The sequence below is a fragment of the Phocoena phocoena genome, chromosome 2 (genome assembly GCF_963924675.1).
Source record: "Phocoena phocoena chromosome 2, mPhoPho1.1, whole genome shotgun sequence".
Classification (NCBI taxonomy): Eukaryota; Metazoa; Chordata; class Mammalia; order Artiodactyla; family Phocoenidae; genus Phocoena; species Phocoena phocoena.
Genome location: NC_089220.1, coordinates 40,477,443 through 40,497,349, shown reverse-complemented (window position 1 = coordinate 40,497,349; position 19,907 = coordinate 40,477,443). Strand labels below are relative to the sequence as shown.

At 38.5% G+C, this 19,907-nt stretch overlaps 1 protein-coding gene across 1 annotated transcript in view; it reads right to left on the bottom strand.

The window, feature by feature from the left end:
* C2H14orf39 (chromosome 2 C14orf39 homolog) overlaps nucleotides 1-3,885 on the bottom strand; it is a 53,135-nt gene extending 49,250 nt beyond the window's left edge. The window contains exons 1-3 of the mRNA XM_065872642.1: nucleotides 3,837-3,885; nucleotides 3,683-3,739; nucleotides 2,557-2,683 (exon numbers count right to left, since the gene is read on the bottom strand). Of these exons, the coding sequence (XP_065728714.1) occupies nucleotides 2,557-2,683; nucleotides 3,683-3,739; nucleotides 3,837-3,885 (233 nt within the window). The remainder of the gene's footprint in view (nucleotides 1-2,556; nucleotides 2,684-3,682; nucleotides 3,740-3,836) is intronic.
* Nucleotides 3,886-19,907: the final 16,022 nt, after the last annotated feature.

The window sequence follows — 19,907 nt, the reverse complement described above, 5'->3', positions numbered from 1 at the left end:
GTAACCATTTTGATGTACATATTTCTAGACTTTTTAAATTATACATAAATACACAATTACTAAATTGAGTTTATTCTATGAATGTTGTTTTAATGTTTTGTTCAATTTGTAATATACTGTTAACACCTTTCCATGTCAATATTCACTTATATCATAAACTAATGGGCTGCCTACTGTTCATTCATATGGACATACCAAAATTCATCTAAACAATCACCTAATGTTGAACATTTGAGTTGCTTGCAATGTTTTCCTATCGTAAAAAAGTTGAAATAAATACCTTGTACATTACATCTTTGAGAAAATGCCTAATTATTTCCTTATGAAAAATTATCAGAAATGGAACTGTTTAATCAAAAGTCATGCTTATTTTTAAAGCCTTTGAAGTATACTTATATGTCATTCAAAAAGTATATACCAGTGTACATTCCTACAGTGTATGAGAGGGGTGATTTTCTTATTTCCTGGTCAACATTGGGTATTATCCTTCTTTAAATTTCTGCAAAACTTAAAGGCAAAAGAATATATAGTATTTTATTATTGCTTTAATTTGGATGTCTTTGATTATTAGTAAGATTGAGCATTTGTTCACATTTATTAGACACACATTTCTTCATTTTGGTATTTACCTGTTTACCTTCTTTGCTTATTTTTCTAATGGGACTTTGGTTCTTTCTTATTAATTTCTACAAGCACTTTATATTTTAAAAATTAACCCTTCTTTAACATTTTTTTACCTTATCCTTTTGCTTTTTGTATCATTTTGAGGCGTTTTTCTTTTTAATTTGCATATGTCATATTTATCCATTGTTTCCTATGTGGTTTCTACCTTTGATGACATACTTAGAAAGGCCTTCCTCTCTCAAAGATTATAGTCACCTATATTTTCTTCTAATACTTTCATAAATTCATATTTCACATTTAAACCTCTTAACCAGCATGCTGAAATCATGAACTAGAGGTATTCATGCATTAAAATCAACAGATCCTAAAATCAACAGATCCTACTAACTGCCCTCAGAACCCAGCAGAGAATAATCTTGTTTAAAGTAAAGTACATCTTGGACACAGTAGGTTCTGCGGGGAAACTACCAGTACTTTCCCAGCACCCTTTGCAGCTACTTGAGGGAAACCACTGGTAAAACTTAACTACCATAAACCTAAATCAAACTAAAAGAAAAAGTTCAACAATATGTAGTTTTTTCGTCGATCAGATTGCCAAAAAATTTAAACATTGATAATTTCAGTGTTAGCAAGGGTGTGAGGAATAGAAACTCTCATATATTGTTGGTGAAAGTATAAATTAGTATAATTTTTTTGGGAGAGCAGTTTGGCATTACTTATCAAATATTTAAACATGCATACTCTTCAACCTGGCAATTTCACTTCCAGGAGGTCATTCTATAGCAACTGGTCTAGAAATATGGAAGGATACCTGTACATGTTGTTTATAATAGGAAATAACTGGAAATAACCTAAATGTCTATTAATAGAAGAATGGTTAAATAACTTAGGATACATCAATACTATAAAATACTATGGAGCTGTTAAAAAAAAAAGAATGAAATCCATACATAATCATTACATGTGTAGTACCATTTACATTACATATTGTTAAATTTTTAAAAAAGTTGAAAAATAAGTATGGTATGATCGCATTTTTTAAAAAAGGAAAGGCAGATATACAGGTGGATGTATATATAAGCATATGTAATAGTGATGTTGAATATATATTTTAAAAGGTCTGGAAGGGTACTCACTGTTAAGAGTGATCACCTGTAAGGAAGAGGACAGGGTGGGGATGGGGACTACAGGCAGGGAAATCCTTTTTACTCCATACATTTGTATAGTCTTTGAATTTTTATACTAGGCATGTGTTACTTTTATAAAATTTTAAAACCAATATAAAAAAAGTAATGAGGGAAAACCAAAAAGTTTATGAAATTTTTAAATAACAAAATATTTTTAAACAAATATGATTCTTAATATAGTACTTATTACAAAGACAGTGATCCACATAAAATTAAATACAGAAAACTAAACATTTTATTTTTGTAAGTACCTGTCCACACAATTAAGTTCCATTAACAAGTCTTTGTTTCAAAATGTTTATCTTATAATAGATGTAACTACTAGAATCCAGAACCTGAAGCTATATTGAAAGAATTCTTAACTTACTAAATAGTTTTATTTTGAAAAGCTACTAATTTTAGGCTAGGTTCCCTTAGACAAAAATAAGATCTTGAAAATTCAAAGATGGAAATTACTTCAAATTTATTTATCTAATCGGAATTTTCTATACTGAGCCTAGATTATTCAACATACTGTATTTAGACTAACTGGATCTGAATTAGATCTTACAGCTCTTCTATTTTTCTTTTGAAACTTCTGTGATCCCTTTTACAGTGGCATGTAACAAGGAAATTTAAGACTTGCTTCATCATTTTCCTAATATAAAATACTACTTTAAAGCAACAGTGTCTTCAACTATAAACTCAAAAACCTCGAATAAGAGAATCTAATGACAACTATTGAAAATTTCTTTAAAATACTCACTTACTACAGTTGTCTTTGATCTCCTTACTATGTTTACAGTAATGACCGATTTCCTCATCAGTTGTATTTATAGTTTCATGTATCTTACAAATGGTCGCTTTGTTTTCTTTAATATCTTCAAAGCATTCTGGAAATCATAAATTCAAAATAAATACAGTAGAAAAAAAGGTATGGCAACTGACCTAGAAATGGAGAACCAGAGAATGGAGAGGAAGTGAAGCTTGAGATGGGAAGGGCCCTATACTAAAAAGCACAGGACCAGAGTCAGGCTTGCTCCTAGACCCAGAAGCTAAGAATTTGTGTTTTAGATTGAAGAGAAATAAACGTCCCCTGTCCCACATCTTTAATGTAAGAGGGCTAGATTAAGTAATATCTAAGATCAATGGCATCCTATGATGCTATGAGTTCATGTAAACATTTACTCATATGATACTAACATAAGAGTTTTGTTTTTGACAAATGTGTAATTTCTATTCATCAATTCCATGTCATTATTTAATGCACCTTCAACTCACTTATTTCTTTGTTATAGTGAGTAAACACAAGCTAAAAATAAAATGTAATTTCTTAAAAAGATTAAAATAAATTCTTAATATCCAATATCCTTTTTTGCTGCAGAAAAGACAACCAAATTCTATAATACCTTTCAGAACTATTAAGAAATTATTGAGTGTAGTTTCTTTTGATAGTTTTTATGTAGGATCTTAAAATACTATATTTATGTAATCTGCTTTGTCATTCCACTCATAATATTAATTTTCATAATTAGCATTCCTGAAAATGTGGCTTCCATTAATCCTGGCCACTGACTTTTGATGATTTCTAAAAATATTTTAAAATTTTCACTCAAATGTTTAAAATAACCTGTGTTACTTGAGAAAAATAACATTTTCAATTGTATTTCATTAAGGGTGATATCTACTTAAAACAAAATTTTTAAACACAAAATAATTAAACACTGAATACAGAAAATTATTGAAAAAATAGGGTAAATAGCTCATTATTAGTCACTAGATAGAACCAGGGGAAAAGTTCTAATGCCAACTATAAATTACCCTAAACAAGGCAACAGCATAATACCTTATATTCCATAAAAAATAAATCTTTGTCATGCAAAACTACTTACTATTAATTCGTTGAATCATATCTTCTTTAGTACTTATATCTTGCTCATACTGGAAAACTAAAATAAATTACTCTTTTGTGACTTCATTTCATTGTTAAAATGTCCAATGATAATACAAATAGTTATCTGCTTTATATTTCCATTTTATACCTACCAAATTCTAGCAAAAGTCTGTCCAAACTGACAAATAGGCTGTCATTCATCTTGGATACTTTGCTAAAAAAAAATAATAATAAGGAAGGGTTTTCTAAAAACAACCTTTTGACATAGCATTATTACATAAAAATGTGGGTGGAGCAAGAAGTGGGGAGGGAAGAGACACCTTCATCCTGGTACTGGGCAGAGCTCTAGCAGGTATTTAATAAATGAGTGTCGTTATATATATTAAAATAAATGTATACAGTTATCTATAATAAAATAAATTGAATGTCGTTGCATGACTGAAACTTCATAATTGTTTATACATGGTCGTGCCATAAGTTATTGGATATTCTGGAGTCCACGGACATCCAGATTTCTTAAAAGGATATGCCTTTAAAATAAATAATATCTCTGAATATGTCCTTTCTCGGCGTGTGTACTACTACACGCTGAAAAACTCTTAGAGAAAGTCAGTCACCAACAGCGAAGTAAAACCTACAGGAACCGTGCAATTTGACACTTGCGAATTTACCACCGAGAATCCAAAAGCGGAGGTATTCACTGGACTACCAAGCCGCATTAAAAAAAAAAAAAAATACGCGTATGGCGGGGTTTGGATCACTCGCTACCCGCAGAGTCGAGGAGCTACTCTTCCCGCGCGTTTTGAAGTGGGGAGTTCGCTCTTCCTTCACAGCCTATTCGCTTCTCCTCACCGGAGTCCGCCCCCGAAACTCCGGCCACACGGCGGCCGCCGAAGCCTCGGGCGGCAGTGTGGCCAAGGGCGAGGCCACGCGCTGGGAAGCCCCCAGAACGCGACCTCCGGTCGTACATCGGGGACAGGGCCCGCCAACCCCACAAACCCCTCAGGGCCGCCTGCCTAAGGAATAACCGCCACACGCAGTTCTTTCCCACCCACCTCAGCGGCCCCTCTGGGACCCGAACGCCCACCCTTCCTTCCCGGATCCCACACTCTAGTCAGGGTCGCGAGCGCCGAGGACACTACAGCAGGTCGCGACACAGAACGACCCGAGCCCAACCTTTACCCCGCTCGGCCCCGCTCAGTCCCAACCAGTCCAACAAAGCCCACGGCGGGAGCTGCAGATCACGCTGAAGAGAAAGACGCAACTCCACGCGAGATCTGTGCGGCGGCGCCCCCTCCTCCCTCCCGCGGCGAAGCGAGAACCAGAAAGGTGTGCTGGGGTCAGAAGCCCTAAAACCAGGCTAGGGAACGTGTTAGGGGCTGGTTGGTTTTTTTTTTAAGGCTATCCATTCCGCTTGTGAAATAACAGTTTAAAATATATTGTGGAGAACAGCACTAAAATTGATATTAACTTTTAACGTGACAACAAAAACCACTCCAATCGTCAAAATTCAATTTCGCATTCAGCATTCAAAACTTCTTGAAAAGCAAGTATAAGAATTCAAATACGTTTTCTTTCCACAAAATGTTTTGAGAGTGACTCATTTATTTAGTTTCAAATAAAATGCACATTAATATTTTCTGTCCAAAATGCTGTCTTTGAGTAATTTATGCTCTTAGACTTTGCATATACAAGGTGAAATAAAGAGTTCACTTTATTTATAATTTATAAATTATTTATGGTTTATAACTTGTTCACAATAATTAAACAAATAGTCCCCCAAACTGCCTTCATTATTGGTGTATTTCTGGTGAAAATATTTTTAATACTAAATGATGTAAATAGTTGCCTCAATTCCCAACACCCGGTTTCACAGATTATTAAAATGAAAAAGATACTTTCAGAGATTTGCTTAAGTACTTCAGATCATATATGCATAACCAATTTTATTATAATGTGATGTAATGCTGCTCATTAGTATTAATGATAGTCATCAATGATAGTCACGTAAATTTGATGACATAAGAGATTTAGAAGCTTTATTCTTGTTTATATTTATTAGCTATCCCTTTTTAGGAAGGTATGAGAGAATGGATATGAAGGCTCAATTATCATTAGTCTTGCTAGCACTGCTTTGCTATGACTGTCAAGAAAATGTGACAGGTCAAAAGAGCTGATCCACTTCAACTTAATAGTAGATTCTCTTAGGTAAAATTGTGGAAACCTAGAAACACCACCTTACTGAGACCTGAAAATCAATTTATTTGCATTTACATTCACATTTATGCATATCTTAATTACTCTCATAAAAATATACCTGAGTTCTACCAACTCCACTACCCCTTATTCCATTGTGAAAATTCCTTCTGGAAAAGCAATAAAGATGAAGATGTTCCATCTACTGGAGAGTTTTAAATAATAAATTTTATTCTCTCGTCTAAATCCCCTCAATGAAATATAATGTTCTGCTTGAAAAATTGTAGAATGTTGACTCAGGTAAGCATTTATCCTAACAACTCATTAAAATCTCTCCCTACCTATTTTTAGCAACTTCCCCTCTTGCTCCACACATGTAAATCAGAATCTAAAGAAATTCTTAGTTTAAAACTGCTGCCCATTCTAATTGCACTGTATCACTGTTACATTTACCGCTAAATTTATCAATAGAAAGCACGTCTCCTACCTACAATTCCTTTCCACTCCTTTCTTCATTGACTTTTTCAACTCAACCACTGTACCCCATCACATTTAACTGCTTTCTCAGATAATCAATAAAATACTTTTATTCCAAATATAATGGTCTTTTCTCAGTCTTATCCTTCCCTCTTTTTTTCCTAACTCTCTTCCATACTTGGTCCCATTAAAATTCTCTGCAACCCTAACCCTGGCTTCCAAGACACTACTTTCTTAAAGTTCTCCCACTTCTCTTACCTGCCCTTCTGATTTTGGCTTCTACTTCTTTCCCTCTCACCATCACTACACAACTATAGACTCTTATCTAAGCTTTTTCTTTAACTATACCCCCTTCTATACATTGTTTGGATTATTCATTCAAAATGTGCTTAAAACTCCCAAATCTATATTCCCAGTTGTATCCTATTATCTGAGAGTTACCCAATATTTACATTTACATGCCTTTCCATCAGTCTGGGTTCAATCTGATCCAAATCCAAAGTCATCTCTTCCTCTCCCTCTGACATACCTGTCTCAGTGGCAGAGTAATTCTCCACAAAATCAATACATGAAGAGTTGGTATCTTACATGACTCATTACTCTCTCTTATAAATAATTATTCACAAAATCTTGTTGATTTTTTTCTTTGATATATCCCTTGTATACATCCAATCAACTCTGTAAATAGTCTTTGTAGTTAGATATGGATTCAACTTCTGGTTCTGTTATTTGTTAAGTCAAAACTTTGGGCAAGTTTCTAACCTAAACTTCAGTTTCCTCAAATGTAAAGTGAGAATTAATAATTCTACATCTTGGCTTCTAAGACACAGTATTTACTTGATTTTTCTTCTATCTCTAATAATTTTTCTATCTCCTCTTTCAGATTCATCCTCTTCTACTCAATCATTAACTGTCATAAATTTCATAGGCTCAGTCCTAGCCCTTTTCTTTCATTCTGTTCTCTATGTTTAAGTAATCTCATCACTGTCTATAGCTTACCGCTATACATATGACTCACAAATGTGTATCTCTAGCACAGACCTCTAGTATCGATTCAAGTCCTTAGTGGCAAATAACAGAAGTTGATTCTGGCTGATTTAAGCTAATATCAAATTTGTTAAAGAGGATATTGTGTAACACACAATCCCCAGAATAGCTTGAGACCCAAGCTCTAGCAAGGAAGCAGCAGAGCAAGGATCAGTGCCCAAACTCATACTACAGAACTGGTGGTCAAGATACCCAGTCACAACCAAGAGCTACAGGCTGCAGCTCACACCACTACTACCGGCACAAGATGCTTCAGTACCACAACCACCCTAAAAACTTGATCTTATTTCAACTGCCTCCACTGCCAGAGGGGGTTCTTCCTAGGGCATACTTCTTTGTGTCATTTATTCCCAATCCAAAATTTTGGATGGATACATTTGATTAGAGAAGCCTAGGCCCATACTCCACTTCTTTGTCCTTTCAGACTGTTAAGGTATGAACTCCAAACACAAGAAGTGGATTTAAATGCTGGGAAGTCAAAAATAACAGGGACTTTCCATGATATTTAACCTCTGAATTCTAAACCCACATATCTAACTGCCTACATGATAAGTCAAAACACAACTCGTGTGTTCCCCCCACTAATCCTGGACCTTTTTTATCATCTCTCTTTTCATGAATGGGATCAGTATCCAGCTGTACATACCAGAAACCTAGGCATCATCCTTGACAGCCTTCCTCTCCTATCATCCCCCATATCTAATCCATCACAAATCCTACCAAATTTACCTTTTAAATATCTTTCAAATCCACCCATTTCTCTCTATCTCAATTGCCACCATCTTAGGCCAAGTTACTACCAGTCTCTCATTTAGATTATTGTAATAGCTTCCAAAATGGTTTTAATGCATATCTACTCTGGCCCTCTTGTCCATTAATCATCCATCCTTCAACAGAGCAATTCTTAATTGCAAATTTTGTACTCTCTCTGACTCTCTCTCTGTCTCTGTCTCTCTCCTTCTTTCTTTCTCTCTCTCTCTCTCTCTCTCTCACATACACACACACACATACACACACAACTTAAGACACATCAATGGCTTCCTATTCTTCTAAGAATAGGGGACAAAATTCTTATCATGGCTTACAAGGCCGTTTATGATCCTGTCCCCATCTATCTCTGCTTCTTCATATTATACCAACTTTATCTCCCTCCTGAAATCCAGCATTAACATGCTTCTTTCCATCACAGGGACAATGCACTTGCTGGCTCCTCAGGCTGGAATGCTCTATCCTTCCTCATTTAATAACCTCCTACTCATTTTTCAAATCTCAACTAAAGTATCACAGCCTCAGCAATGCCCATTATCAACTCTCAAAGTTCTTGTACTTATCCTTCATAGCCTTTCACATGGTTATAATTTAAATTATTTGTGCAGGTATTGTATAAATATCTATATCATCTACCATACTGTAGGCTCCATGAAAACAGGCCCCCCTTTTTCCCCTCCCCCAACACATACAAATATCTTGGCAGCCACAAGAATAGGTTACAGCAGTGTTTTGTTATAATGGCTATAGTCCTAATTCAATTCACAAGCAATTCCAAGGGAATAAATGCCACTTCATTCTAAGAACAGTCCTTATAGGGAAAATAGTCATAAAATAGGAAGTGAAGAAATGTGAATCTGCTAACACAAATTTATTTACATGAATAGAAATCAGGTCGGTGGGAAAAACAACAGGATTAAAGTGTGCCAGGATTTCCAAATATGTATGGTTAAATTTACATTTTAATATTAAAACAAAAACCTCTCCTTTGTTTTCTCAGTTGATCCCCTGTGTTGAAATTAGTTGACTTTCCCGGTCAAATTAGGTCTATACCTTCATCACCTTGAATTACCAAGTCAATAAAATATAGGTAGTTGTCTGACAACTCTGCTGACCTTTCTTGACAGTAATTCTAACACTAGTAGGTTTCCAAGTGTGTGCAAACCATATTAGGCAAATAAAAAAAAAAACAGCCGTTTTTGTTCTTGTAGATGCCATTAAACATTAATCTGACTCATTCATTGCTTTACTGTTCATGTACCTTTGATTTTATTCTTGGTGCAAGGCTATTTCCCTCAAATATGTCTACTTACTTCTAAAATCCTATTAAGTGGGATTTTAAATTTTAATTTACTCTTCATTATACTATCCTTTATGTCACATAATTCTTTAATTTTATTCTTTTTTTGCTCACCATTTATCCCCAGCACCTAGCAGAGTGCCTAATACATGATAGAAACTCAACAGATACCTTAAGGAATAAATGAATGAATGGTAAATGCTCAAAAAGTGGTTACATCATTTCACATCTGGGTTACTGTAACAGGCTGGGGACAACCCTTCCCCTTTGATCTATTCTATATTCTTCCTATTCCACCCTATAACAATACTGGTTTTTCTTACATGCATTTCATCATGATTCTCATATAATTCAAAGAAATTAATGATTATATTTTCCTCTGCTTCAAATTGGAATGCCTCTGCACTATTTTAAGATCTTCTATAATTTGACCTCAACTTTATTTCTCAACAAAATCTCTCTATTTTAAGCTGTTCCCTCACTGATCCATGAAGACATTATTATGTTTATTTAAGCCTCCATGGCTTTGTGCTCAATGTTCCTCCCAACTGGAAAGTTTCTTTCCTTGATCCAATCAAAATCTACCCATTCTTCAGAGCTCAATTCCCAAGAAAGCCTTCCCTGACTATTATAGATATTCCTTTTCTCTGAAGTATATGGCACTGTGTGTACTACTTAACAAACACTGGTTTTATAAAGATGAACAAAGTCTTTGCTCTCAAAAACCTCACTATTTGACAGTGAAGACAGATATTGATAGTTATGACTACTATCATAGAGATACACATATGTGATGGGATGATAGTTTGGGGATATTAAATCAGTGACTTCAGTGACCTTTAATTCAAAGTCAGTCAGCAACTCTGTACCAGTCAGGGTTCCAGCAGGAAACAAAAATCGCCCCAGATGATTCAAGTGATAAGACTTTACTGAAGAGACTGCTTATAAATGTACAGGCAGAGGACAAGGTGTATGGTGTTTCACTCATAAAGGTAAATGTCTAGAAACCCAGATTCTAGCAACAGGTGGCTGTCCAACACTCCAAAAAGCCATATGGGGCCAATCCATACTGTAAAACCATCCATTCCAAAGCAGAGACCAGAAAGGATCCAAAGAAAACCAAATGTATCTGAAGCCCCATCTACCCCACAATGAAGTCACTTTTACTCCACTCCCCATACATTAAAATGCCATTTTAGAGAGGAAGGCAAAGGAAATCTAAAAGATTTAGCATACCTCTGAAGCAGACTGTTATCTAAAAGAGACTTTTAAACTGGCAGTATCTATCAGAAGTTTAAAGTTGTCGCCCTGACTGCCCCTGGTATCCAGCAGGGTAGAAGCTCGCAAGAAAGATTCGATCAGTTATAAAGAGCTAAAGTCTCAGAACATCCAAGACTCCCTTCTCAGACAACATAACTCCTCTTTCATAACAGTAATCAGTAACACTACTGTCTAGCTCCCACAGGGCTCTGATCTCAGAAATGGACATGTGACTAGGTAGGGAATGGCCTGGCCAATCACAGCACTCCACCTCTGAGGCCAGTCTTTCCTTAACTGGTACATGTAGAATAACAGAAGAAAATTGTCTCTCTGAGCTGGTGAACTCCAAAAACCTTGTAAAGATGGAGCAGGTGATAACTATCTTTCTCACCACATGGAAAAATCTGCCCTATAATGAAGACAACACAGATGAACGCATAAGCAAGATATAGAAGAGTCAGCTAGTCAGTTCTGTAAGTCAAGAGATTCTCTTTTTATTCAAGATAGCCTGAGTTGGGTTTATATTGCCTGCAGCCTTAAGGTCTTTTTAAAGAAAGCAGAAAAGTAGAGATGATGAAATTTCGTGTCACTACACATGCCATTTGAAATTTACTTGCAACAAATTTCCAAGCATTGGGACTTCCCTGGTGGTCCAGTGGTTAAGACTTCACCTTCCATTGCAGGGGGTGTGGGTTCAACTCCTGGTCAGGGAACTAGATCCCACATGCATGCCACAACTAAGAGTTCGTGTGCCACAGCTAAGGGTTCACATGTCACAACTAAGGAGCCTGCCTGCCGCAGCTAAGACCCAGTGCAACCAAATAAATAATAAATAACTAAATATTAAAAAATAAAATAAAACCAAAGTGTCACAAAATTTATTTTAAAAAAATGGTCCACATCAAAAAAAAATCTAAAAGTAAAAAATTTCCAAGCATCAAAATCAATTAAATTTTCTTTGTTTAGTCTCCACCAATTGATTATAATCAGGCCATATTTTCATTTGTTTCACATTTGATCCTTGATTTCTTATACAGATTTTGTTTTCCCCAGAGTTTCTAAGTGTACTTTTTCCCCCTGTATAGAGAAGAACCATATGTCTTCTTTACCATATCACTAAATCCCTCAGGCTCCTTACTGATTTTTGAATGCACTAGCATAATTTCTAAGCCCTGAGTAAGCATAAATTCTCCACTTTGAAAGACCTATACCTTCCCAGGCTAACCACTCAATTTCATTAAAGACTATTTCTTAGGCTTCAGTCTGGGTGCTTTCACAGGAGTAGGGGGCAGATAGGAAAGGCCAATTATCAAGACCCTGCCCTAGACAATTCCTCAAGCTCTAACCTCATTTTCTGCTCCTCTTCCTGTTCCAATTATCTGTATCTACCAACTCAGGGGGACTCAACGGAAAAACTTCCTCATTCATTTTAAACAATAGTAAATGTTAATTATTGTACCATGCTGTAATACAATGATGCCTTCAAAATCCACAGAGTTGTATAGGACTTCAGACCTTTATAATAATAACCTCAAGCCATGATGCTTTTTCAATTCTCATGTCTGTTTTTCCTACATGAGGAAAGTAAAAAATTTTATTGAAGGACATAAAAGAGTGTTTGAATAAATGAGAGCCAGTCTATGTACCTGAATGGGAGCATTCAACATTGTAAAGATGCAATTTATCCCAAATTAATCTATGTAATGAAACTTGTTGCAGGAGGTCATCAAGAGGACATGACCGCCAGTTGACCCAAGAGCTGGACCCAGGCAACTGGAAGCTCCTCACCCCCTCCTCTGTCCGTGGAATGTACACTTTGCTTACCATTCCAACAGTGGGGGTCATCTTCAAGGATGAAGCCTTAAGAGAGTGAGGTGTTGTTGAGACCATCTGGACTGTATATGTGACCAAACCCAGTTAAGGCCTCTATTATAAACTTTTAAGATTTGGTGGGTTGGTTCGGAGACCTACTCAAATTGCAGTCACCAAAGACAAGTCTTGTAAGCAAGTTCCCTTGATTATCAAACCTGCCAGCTATCAATCTGGAGTAGTCTGCCTCTTTCTTTGTTCTCTCCTTGCTGTCTGTGTTCAGGGGGCCAGTTTGCAAACCAACAACTGGTGAGCCAGCCAGGAGATGGAATAAATTGGCCTTGAGAAAGAGTAATCTGTGGGGGAAATCCTGAGTTGGCCATTGATCTCTATGTGAGGAGAGGTGGCCCATATGTCAGATGCATGTGGACCACCCCATGAGTATGAGGACACCCCAAAAACATGGCTGTTTTAATGAGCTTGTTTGAGAAACTACACTTAAGAGAGAACTTAAGTAAAGAAGGGAAACAAATGGCTGCCACAGTGGGCTGGCCTGTACTGTGGGCAGTTTGGCTGACCATCGATGCCCAACTAGAGACTAACTCGAGTTAGAAAGTTGGAAAAAGAGCTGAAGTTAGAAAAGGACATGCAGTTATCCACTACTCTGCTAGTTTCAGGAGCGGCAGACAATTTTGGAAGACCAGAATAATAAGTTAGAGACCTTAGAATGCTATTTTGGAAAGCTAGGAGATCACAAGCTGCCATTGATTAAAGTCCATATGCTTGTGATAAAGCCTGATTAGGACAGTAAGAGGTAGAATCTTTGGGAAAGTGAGGAGAGCAAAGAGGAGGATATTGTAGTGATTGACAATGAAATAGGCAGAGTAGGCCCATGCCATCCGACCTTTAATACAAAGAAAAATTTTAAATAGTAATTACCCTAGACTTTGATAATAGAGAAATACACCCCAAAACTCCCAGGAGAAAACTTGCATTCATCTTCTGTCCCTTCAAGTTGTAAATTTTATCTGAAATGTAAATACCTAAGAAGATAACTAAAACAGCCCATGATTGCCTGAGACTGAATAGAAAAAAGGAGGGAAAGAGACTATTTAAAATACAGATGACTACAGAAGCTCCCTTGCTCAAAATCTAATCCACAGCTCCATAAGATTACCAGTAAAGGGCAAATACAAATTTTAATTTTAAAAGTCTTCTCCACAAATATTAGTAAAAAGCTTTAGCCATGTGAGTGAGTAAACTTAACTTGTTCCATCTACCAGAAACACATTTGGATTCAACTGGCTTATAAATTAGTGAGTTTTATATTGTTCTACTTGATTCTTGGTTAAAGTTTTAGAATGAAAACTATGGGGTCTCTGTGTCTGTCTGTATGTTGATGTATGTCTATGAATATATGTTACATATATGTGACATTTTTCTACCTCTGGAGGGTGTTGTCAAAATTAATCTGTAAATGAGCTCTATTTAATTGGCTTAAAGAAAAATAAGCTTTAATATCAATAGTGTACTTATGTAAAAATGAAACGATTTTTTTTTGTCTGCTAAAAGGACAAAGTTGTTTTGGACTGTTGGTCTGTTCTTAGTGGGACTGTGAAAGGTTTTTCTTCACCTTTTAAGTAATCTGCCTAGAAAACAGAGATTCTGTGTTTTATCAAAATAATTTTCTGTGCTTCATGTTGTCTTTATCAGGCTTCGATTACTTAAGAAAACTGAGTCTTCTCTATTAAAAGAGGTACGTTGTGTTTTTGTTTTTATAACTACGTAAGTTTATGTATTTGCCTTTGAAGTCTCTAATTATCACTTTGGTTAACTGGATAACTAGGTACTGTTTCACGGTGACCTATGGTCCTATTCAATCAAGTGTTTTAAACCTTTTGATATTTTTGACAAACTTACCCCAAATCAAATTCTTAACAAAGTCCTGTTGACCTTGAACTAACTGGGATTTTCTAGAGGGCCCCCGGAACATCTCAGAGATATGTAATCTCTCCTTATAAAAGAGAATTAAATTAATTAGGCTTATTTGATATATTAAATTACATGGGAAGCACTGTCAAATAAGAAGTGATGTTAAACTTTCTTTAGGTTATTTTGTATAAATATATGTTATTAATATAAATGTTCCTGCAAAAGTGCTTCATCTTCAAGGTGTTTTAAGGAAAAGACTCTGACAGTACAGGTTTCTGATAATTAAGATCAATTTGCTTTCATGTGGGAGGGACAACAATAGACCTTTCAAATATCTCCTTAAGGCTACCTGCACAGCCCCACAGTAACTTATGGGATGGTAGCCCAATATCTGTCCCTGTTCTCCTTCCTCACTACAGTAAAATGGGCCCATTACACTGATATTAACATGTGAAGACTTGCCTCTGCTATAGGACACTCTGCAGACTTTGCTGGAACATCTGTGAGGGAGAGGATGGGTGGTGAACCCATAGAAAATTCAAGGCCCAGGCACGGCCATAGAGTTCGGGGGAGTTATTTGGTTGGGTAAGATGTGCATTATCCTAGTAGCTGTGATTGAAAAGGTGCAATCCTATCCAAGCCCTAAGAACATGAAAGAGGTCCAAGCTTTTGTAGGAATTTGGGGGTTTTGGTTTTATTCCCTACGTAGCACGGTGCCTCCATCCTTTACCTGCCTGCTGAAGAAAGGGCACATGTGGGACTGGCAATGAGAGCAACAAGCTACCTCTGAAAAGACAAAAATATTAGTGAAGCAGATTAAAGCTCTGGGCATCTCTCATGCAGGGCTACCATTTGAGTTAGATGTATCTGTGACTCTGGAAGCTTTGGGTTGGGTGCTGGGGCCGGGGCAACAGAATGAGAAAGTATCCCTAGGATTTTGGTCCCAGTCTTGGAAGGGGGCAGAAACCCAATATACCCACCCGACCCCCAACACACACATACAGCAACAGCTCCTGACAGTGTATACAGTGCTCCTCAGGGTAGATTCTCTCACTAAAGAACAGCATATCATGGTAAGAACTTCCCTTCCTATCAAAGGGTGGATGGAGAATATGTTTCATCAACCCACTTCTGTCATGGCTCAAATTCCCACTTTGACTAAGTGACATGCCTATATGCAGCAGAAGAGCACCCTGTCTGCCAGCCCACTGTCTCTAGAAATACAGGTGCTACTAAGTCCTGTAGAATATGAAGATGCTCTGAATGCCTCCACCCCTATTCCTGTGGCAGCCCCTGCAGCCTATAGAGAGGCAGTGGAGGAAATTCCTGATGATATCTGATAAACAAATGCCTGGAAACAGGAACAAACCACAGCAGCCAGTGGGCTGAACTCAGAGCAGTTTGGCTGGTGATCACTCATGAACCCTGGTCATTAACCCTTTGCAATGACAGTTGGGCTATTATAAAGGGATGAACCCTATGATTTGGACAATGGGAAGCTAAGGAGTGGATGATCATGAAAAAGCCTCTGTAGGGTCAGGATGTGTGGAAAGACTTTTAGGTTCGCCTGGAAGAGCTTCAGGCTGTCCTTACTGTCTTCCACATGCTGGTTCACAAGGCACTGACACACCCTGGCAATCAAGAAGCTGATGCCCTAGCTCAGGTACAAGCCCTAGCAACTGACCCTTCACTATATATGGCAGATTGGTTGCATAGAAAGAGTGACCACCCACAATAGCAGCATAAGGGTGGGATGGCATGTTGTCAAGGATGCTGGATTGCCCTTGAAATACAGTGACTTGGTTAATGCAGTAACGACATGTCCTTTGTGTTCTAAACAACACCTAAGGCAATTACCAAAGGAGTCTGGGGCCATATACTGGAGTTCCCAAACAGTGAGGTATTGGCAATTGATTATATTGGTCCCCTCCCTCCAAGTAAGGCTTCTAAATATGCCTTGGTTTTCGTGAACACTGCATCTGGCCTAACCCAATCTTTCCCCTGCCACGGCTCAAACCAGGCTGCCACCATTAGGGGATTAGAGAAGCTGAGTACCATGTACAGATACCTTCATCAAATAGATAGTAATTGGAGGTCACATTTCAAGGGTTATGATATGCAGGACTGGGCAAAAGAACATGACATTGAATGGAGGTTTCATCGCCCCTATAACTGGCAAGCAGCAAGGTTGATAGAAAGGAAAAATAGGATATCAAAGCAGCAGATTAAAATACTAACAGGTAAAACCGCCTTGGCTTTAATACATTTGAACGATCAACCAGTAGGGCCTGTTGCCCCATATGACAGACTAGGGACCCCTGACGAGACACTCAATACTGTAAAGGTATGGAAGTTGTAGGAAACAGCCTGACTCTCACCATGGATCAATCTGCTATGCTGCTGAGAACACCAAAGGCCGTATCATGTCTGGGAAAGGTGTCATCTACTATAATTTGCAATGGTACATGTCACCCGGATGGCCAGATAGCTGCCAAACAAGCCACCGCCATACTAGTGAAACCCCTTGCTGGCCGCTCAGGGCACACTGGGAAAGAGTGGCTGTGTAAGACCATAAGAACCAGTCACAAGGGGTGGAGTGTTGGAGGAAGTCATCAAGAGGACATGACAACCAGCTGACCCATGTGCTAGACCCAGGCAATCAGAGGCTCCTCACCTCCTCCCCATCCTTGGAATGAATGTTCTGCCCACCATTCCCACGTCGGAGCCATTTTCATGGATGTAGCCTTAAGAGAGTAAGGTTCTGGTGAGGCCATCTGGACTAAATACATGACTGAACCCAGTTAAGGTCTCTATATAAACTTTAAGATTTGGCAGGCAGATGCAGAGATCTACTCATCTTGTGGTCAACCAAGACAAGTCTCATAAATAAGTTCCCTTGGTTATTAAACCTGCCACCTACCAGTCTGGAGTGGTCTGCCTCTTTCTTCAGTCTCTCCCTGCCTCCATGTATGGGGCCAGTTTGCAAAACAGCACAATTCCATGAAAACTCCACTGGAATCTGGGGTTGTGAAAAAGACTTGACAAAACTTACCTTAAAGTTGATCTGGAAGAAAATATTCACAAAACAGCCAAAGAATTTTTCTTTAAAAATACTGAAGAAGAACTTGCCCTATCAAATATTAAAATGTATTTGGGGGCGTCCCTGGTGGCGCAGTGGTTGAGAGTCCGCCTGTCCACGCAGGGGACACGGGTTCGTGTCCCTGTCCGGGAAGATCCCACATGCCGCAGCTTGGCCGGGCCCGTGAGCCATGGCCGCTGAACCTGCGCGTCCGGAGCCTGTGCTCCACAACGCGAGAGGCCACAACAATGAGAGGCCCGCGTACCGCAAAAAAAAAAAAAAAATGTATTTGAACGACAGTAGGGGAACCATAGGAATAAATAGACATATCAGTGAAAGAGAAAAGAAAGTCCAAAAGAATACCTATGTAAACATAGAAATTTAATATGTGATAAAAGTGGAGTTTCAGGGCTTCCCTGGTGGCGCAGTGGTTGGGAATCCACCTGCCAATGCAGGGGACACGGGTTCAAGCCCTGGTCCGGGAAGATCCCACATGCCGCGGAGCAACGAAGCCCGTGCACCACAACTACTGAAGCCTGCGTGCCTACAGCCCACGAGCCGCAGCTGGAGAAAGCCCGCGCACAGCAACGGGAATGCAATGCAGCCAAAAATAAATAAATAAAATAAATAATAAAAAAATTAAAAAAAAAAAAAAGTGGAGTTTCATATCTGTGGGAAAAGAATTATCAATCAATAAATAATGGCAGGATTCAGAGGTGGTAAAACTAAACTCTGGGAAATATACAACAGAGGCACTTTTTGGTCTAAAAAATCTCTTAGAGCGCTGGTTTTAATCTCCAGACTGTCTCCAGACCAATTCATTATCTCCAACCTGAATCTCTGCCCATCCCAACAAGTCCTTAAGGCTCAGGTCAAGAGCTTCCCTCTCCCGCATGGTGACACACTCGCTCCTGTCTTCTTCCAGCCGCGCAAGTCTTCTTGGCACCTTAGGCAACCCCACCTGCATCCACCCTCTTAACATTCTGAGAACAAGCACAGTCTAGACACACCCAGGCCAAGCAAGACTGCCAGAGAAAGAAGAGAACCCAGGCTGTCAGAAGACAAACCCAGGTCTGGAACGGAAGGAGGTTTCCAGGACATTCTGAGGCCTGAGGTGAATTAGCTGAAGCAGAAAGGGGAAGATAAGTCACAAAGAAAAGTTTACATTCTTTTGATTGAAGGAGGAAGGGGCCTAGAAAGGAAATGGGGCCAGGGATGAAAGGGGATGCGTTTCTAGTTTTTTTTGGTCCAGGGAAGGAAGGAAGGGGGGGGGGAGGGAGGGAGGGAGAAGAATTAGAAAATGATTTGAAGGGAGAAAAAAACCTGTTAGAGTCCAAATTTCCATGAGACCTCAAAATAAATCCAGATGGCTTAATTTTTTTTTTAATCTAGAAAGAGCAGGAGAAGAAAATACACGTTATCTATAACATGGAAGGGACACTGCACTAAGTATAACACCCGAGACAGAAACAGATTTGATAGATCTGACTATGTGAATATTACAAAAACTATAGGACAAATAACACCATAAAGTGAAAAAGCAAGTGAAAAAGCAGTAAGAAATATTTGCAATATATGACAGGAAAAAATGCATCCTTGGGCTTCCCTGGTGGCGCAGTGGTTGAGAGTCCGCCTGCCGACGCAGGGGACACGGGTTCGTGCCCCGGTCCGGGAGGGTCCCACGTGCCGCGGAGCGGCTGGGCCCGTGAGCCATGGAAGCTGAGCCTGTGCGTCCGGAGCCTGTGCTCCGCAACGGGAGACGCCACAACAGTGACAGGCCCGCGTACCGCAAAAAAAAAAAAAAAAAAAAAAAAATGCATCCTTAATGTTGGAAGAAATACTACAAATGAATAAAAAGAATAAACATCCCAAATCAAGGGATAGAATTGGGAAATTCTCAAAAGAAGAAATACAAATGACCAGTAAATATGTAAAACTGCATAACCTTATTAATAACCAAAGAAATGGCTATTTTGAAAACATGAGAAACCATTTTTCAAATATCTATTTATTTATTTTTATTTTTGACTGTGTAGAGTCTTAGTTGTGACACATGGGATCTTTCCGTTGTGGTGCGCGGGCTCTTTGTTGTGTCGCACAGTTGTCCCGCGCAGGCTCCAGAGAGCATGGGCTCTGTAGTTGCTGCACGCGGGCTTAGTAATGGCAGCGCACGGGCTTAGTTGCCCTTGGGCATGTGGGATCTTAGTTCCCCGACCAGGGATCAAACCCGCGTCCCCTGTATTGGAAGGCGGATTCTTAACCACCGGACCACCAGGGAAGTCCCAAAGAAACCATTTTTCATCTATCAATCTGGCAAAGATTTAAAAGAAGAATAATGGCCAGGGTGTGGGGGAA